General features: G+C 49.2%; 1 protein-coding gene across 1 annotated transcript; it reads left to right on the forward strand.

Moving 5' to 3' along the window:
- The first annotated feature begins 1,040 nt into the window (after positions 1 to 1,040).
- KCNJ2 (potassium voltage-gated channel subfamily J member 2) lies at positions 1,041 to 8,052 on the forward strand. The gene is made up of 2 exons (XM_026046888.1): positions 1,041 to 1,063; positions 5,881 to 8,052. The coding sequence occupies exon 2, from the start codon at positions 6,095 to 6,097 to the stop codon at positions 7,376 to 7,378; it is 1,284 nt and encodes a 427-aa protein (XP_025902673.1). The 5' UTR covers positions 1,041 to 1,063; positions 5,881 to 6,094; the 3' UTR covers positions 7,379 to 8,052.
- Positions 8,053 to 8,446: the final 394 nt, after the last annotated feature.

The raw sequence follows: 8,446 nt of genomic DNA on the forward strand, positions 1-8,446 counted from the left end.
TTTTCCAGCGTGACGCGCGGCGCTCGCTGATGCCTTTCAGCTGTTCGTGCTCAGGAACTCGGCTTCCCAAGGGCAGCAGGAGAGTGGCCGCGGCGGACACCTGCCTCGGAAACTAACACCCCTGCACTGTCCATCAGCGCCCGGCTTTGGCAAACTCCGTAGCATGCTTACAAGGCTGTTTTTGTTCCTGCAAGGCTCCCGGCCAGGCGTTTCCAGCTTGTTTTCTTTGTCAGATATCTTAGGCTGTGTCCAYTCTAGGGAGGACAAGCTACTAAAATCATTTTGATTTCTGCTGCTCTTAACAGCGGCCAGGCAGTGGGCTGAGCGAGCTGCCACAGGTGATGTATGAAACAAAGAGACAGGTCCCAGATACTGCAGCCAGGCAAATAGTTCTCTTGCTTCCAGCTTTGCTTCAAAAGACTTTAGTTCGGGGATCAAAGCTCTTGTTTTGGAAGGGATCTTAGATCCCCGTCAAAAGTAATTGCGGTGTTGCAGAGTGCTCGACCGCGGCTCACACCGCACGCTGCTCTCAGTGCTTTGTGATGAGGCACCGTGCGCCACGCAAAGAAAGAAACAAAGCGGGCGCGTGGTCACCAAAGGGGACAAAACTCTTTTTTYCTTTCCTGTTACTGTCCCCGAGACACGCGGGGCGAGCGGGTGCCGGTGGGGAGGGGACACAGGGGGGCTGCAGCGCGGGGGGCGCGGGCGGCAGGTGCCGCGGGCTGCGCTGGGGGGTCGCGGCGGCTCCGCGGTGCCCGGCAGCGCGGCGGCCCCGGCCGGGTGCCCGCGGCGGCGGCTCCGCGCGGGGCGCCCCGCTGCGCTGCGCTGCGCGGCCCGGCCTCCCGCCTCCCATTGGCGCGGCGCCGCGCGGAGGGCGGGGACGGCCGCGCCGCTATTAAACATCACATGGCAGCCCGCAAAAAAAAGGGGCCGCGGCTCATTGAGAGGCTCAGTTGCAAGCGGTGCGGCCGGCGGGCACCCGGGATTGGCTCGCTGCGCCCCCCCGGCTCCTGGATCTTACCCCTCCGCGCCCCGCACGCACCTCCTGGGAAGGCAGCGGCAGGTAAGGAGCCTTCTCCTTCTGCAGCTCTTCCCGGGRCGCCCCTCGAGGGCCACCCCGCTCCGCAGCGGGGGGCGATGCGCGGCTCCCCGCGCCGCGAACCCCCGCGGGAGAAGTTCCCCTTTGGGGTGAATYTGTGGCATTTTTCGGCACGGCCGTTTGGAGAGGGGGGGACTTCTGCGTGTCTCGTTGCACCCTGCACGAGCTATTCTCGGTGCCTACAATAATTAGATAGGTATGCTGGAGCACTCGAGCATCTGCTTGCAGCATCTGTTTATGTTCATAACTTTCCATGCACCAGCTGCTCCCCCCACGAGATATGTTATTCTGGGGAAGGGCTGGAAGTTTGCATGAGAGCCTCGCGCCGCGGAGCCAGCGCTGCTCCAGCGCTGCTCCGTCTCCTCGCCTCTGGTTTCCTGTGCAAGAGAAAGGTCAGAAGTCCCAAGGCTTGGAGATCTGGTGCGTGTTTTGGGAAGGAGCTGCCACATGCTCTGACRCGGTGCGAAGTGGACCTGTAGCTTCATTCACGGGCATCGTGGAAATGGGAAGGTTTCTTTCTTTTTGATCATGCTGGCGAAAATAGGAAGAAAGAAAAGGCACTTTAGGTGGGGAGCCTGTGAAGAAATGGCAGCGCTTTGGCTTAGTTCATGACAGCCAAAGGAAAAAAATCCGGTGGGAAATGGCTGGTTTATTTAGGGGGTTCAGCGAATGCTTTGTCATCTTTGCGGGGCCGAGGCTGTGCACCCGCAGCAGGTACTCGCAGCGAGGACTTTGCACCCATGTGCATCTGCATCTTTGTTCTCTCCCAGCCTGCGGGCACCCTTCTCCGCTCCAGCCTAGCAGCAGCCAGGACTTTTCCCTGTCTTCTCAGCCTTACCTTTACACTTGTTTGCTTTTCCATCCTCACWGCCGGTGCACCAAGTACACCCCCTGGTGATGGCTATTTCACTTGTAGTTATTTTGTCATCAGCTAGAAATACCCCGAGCCCTGCTCTTTTGCAGGGTGGCAGATGCAAATGCCACTTGTGCTTTCCTTTCTCCTGTTTCATCTTGCCCGTTTTCCTTCATTGCCTGCTTTTATTTTTTTTCCCCTTTTCCTTTATTTTTTCACTGCCTGACTGAGAACAAATTCTTCTCCTGAAGGCAGCTTATCACTTTGTAGTTGGGGGCGACTGGAGTCCTGGCCAAAGCAGAGGAGGAATCAGAGGGGTGATGACTCCTAAGCAATACTGGGATGCAGGGAAATGCTGCTGGGAAAGGGACACATCCTCAGCCCCGCGAAGGCTCCTTTGTTCTGTTTACGGCAGGGAAGGTGCTTCGCTAAGGTAGCGCTTGTGCTCTCCGGGTTGTTCTCTCTTAGCAACATGTGCCCGGCGTGCGCAGCGGGGCTGCGTGGCGTCAGCCGGGGAATTGCTGCTCCGGGCGCTCATTAACGCCGCTCCTCTCCCTCTTTCTTTATCTCTTCCCCCGCCTCWTTCTGCACTTTGCAGGTTCTGCTCAGTATTAAACTCTTCCACACAAATTTCCTCCAATCTCTTCATCTTTCCTCATAGGAGAGCTTGGGGGAGAACACTTGCTAAGGGGGAAGTGGCTTTTCGGGCTCCCATTTGTGGCATTTGATGCAATGTTGGTCCACAATTGCAGCAGATGCAGCACAGCCTCCTTCTCCTCTGCTCTCCTGAGCATCTCCTCCGCCAGGGTGAACCTTTGGCTCTCCCTTCCCATCCGTGAGCGGACTGTGTCGGTCCAAGGGCTGGGAGTGATGAGCTGCCCTGCTCTGCTCCCGTATTCTGTTCCAGAAAAGAAGCCGGTTTGGATTTAGTAAAAATAAATCACCTAATGATGCTTGAACTTGCACCTGTGAGTGTGTGTCTGGCTGCAGCATTTCTGAGCCCAAATGATACAAAGGTTCGAGTTGCTTTGTGAGTTCTGGGGTGTCTTTTGTCTGCCATGGGTGGCAGGACTGGTGCCACGTTAGCTTGACATCTCCGGTGACACCAACACTGCGAAATGGGGAGGGGAGAAACAAACTGGCTTTGCTTTTAAGCAGCAGGTGGATTAGTAAAATAGAAAGATTTTCATGGTAGAAGCCTCTAGTTTGATTCTCYGTGGGGTTTTGAGTCACCCACCTCTCCTGAAAGACGTTGCAGACACTGGGCAGCCCCAGTGCTGGGCAGGTGACACAGCAGGGCCCTTAAAATCCTGGCTCGGACACGAGTGGAAGCGAGCTCAGCTGCTGCTCCTGGTCACCTTCCCTTCCCTGGGGCAATCTGGGTGCTAAAAGGAAGAAGCCAAGCGTCCCATGTCCGTGTGCAGCGTGTGCCGGGGCTCTGCCGTGCACCACGGTGCAAAGGGATTGCTGCTCCGAGCCRGGAATGCCGCAGGAAAACCTCCGGCTGCAGGTAGAAAGCGCGGAGCCGTCCTGGATGGGAACCCGGTGGTGCCAGGCACCGATGTGGTTTGCAAACCTGTGACTGCAGAGAAGCTGTCGGTGGGAAGCTGCTGTTGTGATTTTGGTGACTTGTGGAATTCAAACAAATGTCTGTAGGTCACGACTTTTTGGGGAGGGAGCTGCATATTCTGACACTTGAGACTTTTCAGCTTATGTTTCCCTCCACCGCAAGTTTTCCTGTAAAATCCAAGAGAGGTTGCAGGGGAAAAAAAAAAAAAAGAGTCTCCGAACAGCCAGTTTCCTGGGCAGTATATTTCCATCCACTTGGAACAAAACAGACTTGGAACGTGCACGCTGAGCAGGGATCTGACTATAGGATGTGGTTTGTGAAAGTGATCAATCTGCAGAGCACTGCAGTGATTTTTTCAGGGAGTTCTAGTGTGGAGAACGCATTAATAATTTCACTTTCCTTCTCTGTTCAGGTTCTTAAAAGTATTTTTGAGATCTCCGAACATTTATTTTATTTTGAGACTGATATTCTATCAGGAATGAGAAACTCCGTGGTTAAAAATGGGGGGAGAGCGAGTGAGTAACACACAGAGTGGCCAAGTTAGCCAGATAATCTCAGGAGTAACTATGCCATCCAGTAAGTCCACATTGATAAATGGTTCTCAAATGGGGCATTACTGAAAATGCCAAAAGCTGCCAAAATGTATTTTTTACATTGCTGAAGTCAGAGATGACTAATCTCAGCAAATATGTGTCAGGACTTATTCTTGCACAACAAATAGAAGTAAGAAAAAAAGGAGATGGTAGAAGTAAACCAGAAAGAGATCCTATGGCAGCAAACACTTTGTGTGCAACCACAAACACGACGTTGTTTATTTGCCACCTGCTGTTTCCTTAACAAGTGTTTGCTGACCTAAGTCTTCAGAATGTACTTGAAGGATGTGAGAGGACAGAGAAACTGTTTGAAATCTCTCCGGTTTTCGGAAGATTTCAGAGGGGTTTCGGATGCTGCTTTTGGGGAGGGAGATAACAGCCCCTGTGAGATGTGATTTGAGGAGAAGAGCTACAAAAAGCTGCAGCCGCTTTGCTTGCAGAGGTCTTGCCCCTTGGTGAGTGCAGCTGTGCTCTCTTTTGGGCAAGCTCAGACAAGTTTTGATAATATCGATTTATGAAAAGCATCGTGATTTAATTCTCGACTAATGTAAATGGCCCTTAAATCTCCTCTTCTATAGCAAGTGCATGGCAGGCATTCCTTATTACTTGGTTTTAGTTTTGGAGTAATGGAGTAGTTGCATTAATACATCTTGCCCCCTCTGCAGTATTTCAATTACACTTCCTGATACACAGGGCATGACTTAATGGATGACGCACTTATTAAAAGCTAAACCTGGGTCTAAGCCAGACCTCCCTGAAACAAGTTTGGTGGCTGCTACCCTCMGGAAGAACATCGTGTAGCCTCTCTGCGGAGCCTTAACTGCTGACCCTCAAGGCCCCTGGGATACTTGGGGATGGGACTACCTTCATCTCTGGCCGGGAGGTTGCTGCTACTGCCTATGGAAAGTGTTAGAAAGAGGCTGGACTGCTCAAGGGTGGTGTTTTGCCAGTCATGGTAGCAAGAGCAGATGAGAACTTTAATTAGGTTTAGTTTGGCTCATGCAACTTGAGCCTAAAGTGAGCATAAAAGCTCTCCAGACCCTGATGACTTTATGGAGTTAATGCAGTCCTTATATCTGCCGTTTCGCAGACTTGCAGAAGGGCTGAGGTGGAAAGGGACCTTTGGAGACCATCTATGCGGTCCAACCTCCCTGCACAAGCAGGTTCAGCTAGAGCACCGTGCACAGGATCGCGTCCCTGTGATTTGCAAAGAATGCAATTTCTTTAACTCCCACTTAGTAAAAAGCTGAATTATATGCAATGTAATTTCATGGAAATCAATGGTGTTTTCCAGGTTTATTGCATTTCTCAGTACATGGTGTCTTCCTGTCTGCATGTTCCATGGTTTGTCTTGGGTGAAATGAGACACACACTGTGTAGCACTAAAAAGTGCTTCAGTGTTCTTCTTTGAACAAACGTATGTTAAAGCTAATTTTTTGTTTCAAAATGAACAGAAAGCACAACTATAAATAGTAGATGGATTCTTTGCATGCCCCGCTTTGGAGTGAATATTGCTSACAGACTTGTGGGACACGATCACTTCAGTGTTTTTGCCGGGAGGAGTAATAACTTCTTTATATTAATGATATCAGTTCTGTCAGTGCGTAACTGCATGTGGAGAACTGCTGCGTTCCAGGGAATACTGTCATTGAGAATGAGGAACCTTCGTGCAAATCCACAGGAGTCGTTTGATTTAATTCATTCAGATTTGATTCATTATCCTTTTCCTCCAAGATCTAATCCGACATTTTTCTTTCTCTTGCAGACCATGCCCTCTCTATGACGGTTACTTGTTAAGCTAACTGCATGCCAGAAGACTGTCCTTGGTTGATCCAAGGGCTTTTGGGGACTCCAGCCTCTCCCCAGTTTTTCTGTGTGTGTGTGTTCCTCTAGAACTTTCAAAACTGTTTCTCCAAAGGGTTTTGCAGAAACTTAGACTGTTTTCTAAAGCAGAAGCACCTCAGTCCACAGCAGTAGTGATGGGCAGCGTGCGAACCAACCGCTACAGCATCGTGTCTTCGGAAGAGGACGGCATGAAGCTGGCGACCATGGCCATTGCCAATGGCTTTGGGAATGGAAAGAGCAAGGTACATACCAGGCAGCAGTGTAGGAGCCGCTTTGTCAAAAAAGACGGCCACTGCAATGTCCAGTTCATTAACGTGGGTGAGAAGGGACAGCGATACTTGGCAGACATCTTCACCACTTGTGTGGACATCCGCTGGAGGTGGATGCTAGTTATCTTCTGCCTGACTTTCATCCTCTCCTGGCTTTTCTTTGGCTGTGTGTTTTGGCTGATTGCGCTGTTGCATGGCGATCTGGAAAACCAAGAGAATAACAAGCCCTGTGTCTCTCAAGTGAGCAGCTTCACTGCAGCCTTCCTCTTCTCCATTGAGACCCAGACCACGATCGGCTAYGGCTTCAGGTGCGTCACAGACGAGTGCCCCATTGCAGTTTTCATGGTGGTTTTCCAGTCTATAGTAGGCTGCATCATTGATGCCTTCATCATTGGTGCTGTCATGGCAAAGATGGCTAAGCCAAAAAAGAGAAATGAAACTCTAGTCTTCAGCCACAATGCTGTAGTGGCCATGAGAGACGGGAAACTGTGCCTGATGTGGCGCGTGGGGAACCTGCGGAAAAGCCACTTGGTGGAGGCACACGTGCGAGCACAGCTCCTCAAATCCAGGATCACGTCAGAAGGGGAGTACATCCCTCTGGATCAAATAGACATCAACGTAGGGTTTGACAGCGGGATAGACCGCATATTCCTGGTCTCCCCAATTACAATAGTACACGAAATAGATGAAGACAGTCCTTTGTATGACTTGAGCAAGCAAGACATGGACAATGCTGACTTTGAAATTGTGGTAATATTAGAGGGCATGGTGGAAGCTACCGCAATGACTACTCAGTGCCGTAGCTCATACCTGGCGAATGAGATCCTCTGGGGCCACCGCTACGAGCCCGTGCTCTTTGAAGAGAAAAACTACTACAAAGTGGACTACTCGAGGTTCCACAAAACATACGAAGTGCCCAACACACCCATCTGCAGTGCCAGAGACTTAGCAGAAAAGAAATACATTCTCTCTAACGCAAACTCCTTTTGCTACGAGAACGAAGTGGCCCTCACGAGCAAAGAGGAGGACGAGATTGACAATGGGGTGCCTGAGAGCATGAGCACAGACACCCACCCGGACATGGACCATCACAACCAAGCAGGGGTGCCTCTAGAACCGCGGCCGCTACGGCGAGAGTCCGAGATATGACTGAAACTCTTCCTCTTTCTTTCGGTTGGAAGGAAAAGAAATAAAAATCAAACCTCTCGGTCAAAGGCACATTGACCTACGAAGTTGGCCCAGAACAGTTTTCAGACAACGGTACTGTTGGAGAGTGGCGYAAGGCAAGCAGACCTGAGAAACCCGGGCTGGTTTTAGGGCTGTCCTCAGAGGAGGGACAACAGAAAATGAACTCTAAACACAAAGCACTAAACATGTCTAAGTATGAACAGAAGGCACATATGTTGTAGAATAAATTATGTATATATTTTTTTACAAAACTTGAACTTGCAGGCAAGCTTTGGTTGGGTTATTATTATTTTTTTTTTCAACTTTTTCCAGAATGCTTCTCTCTAGGGAACAAGAATGTTTTTAATGGCATAACAAAGGCAAGAATCTGCCTTATTATTATTATTATWATTATTTTTTAAAAGCTGCTGCTAACTACATGAACACAAATGGTTATTTTTGTTGCAGTGTAGTTTTTATTTTCTCTTGTATAATTTAAAAAAAAAAAAATGGAAAAAAAAAAAGAAAAAAAAAAAAGTCAGTGTTGAACTTTTGGGGTTGAAAAGCTCGTGATCACTTCAGAGAAGCCAATGTTGCCAGAAAGTCTAAACTCCTTTTGAGGCCAGTAGTTTGATAGCTAGAATCAATTTCTCTCTTTCCAATTACATAAGGGGCATTATGTAATATCAGGCCAATCAGTAGCCTCCAGCAAAACTATGATTTTTGGGGGGAGAATTTAATTCTCTGTCTAAAGGAAAATGAAATAAAACATATAGAGACACATAAGAAGTACTAAGTGAAAACTACCTAAATGGATACCAAAGAAAATGCACAGTTTTGCACAGTGGAGTTTATTTTTTAAAAAAGGAAAGAAAAAAAAAAAAGGAACAGGCTGCTTTAAACAAATGAAAAAAACGTTTTCAAACCTCAGATGCTTTCTTTGGTTTAGATTTTTCTTTTCAGACCTTTTGTTTTGCACCTTATTCTGAAAGCTTAGGACTGGGATCTAAATGAGCTAGGAGCTCCCTAGGCTCTCCCTTCGCTTTTGCT

Source organism: Nothoprocta perdicaria, unplaced genomic scaffold (genome assembly GCF_003342845.1).
Source record: "Nothoprocta perdicaria isolate Ctin4 unplaced genomic scaffold, notPer1 scaffold_46, whole genome shotgun sequence".
NCBI lineage: Eukaryota > Metazoa > Chordata > Aves > Tinamiformes > Tinamidae > Nothoprocta > Nothoprocta perdicaria.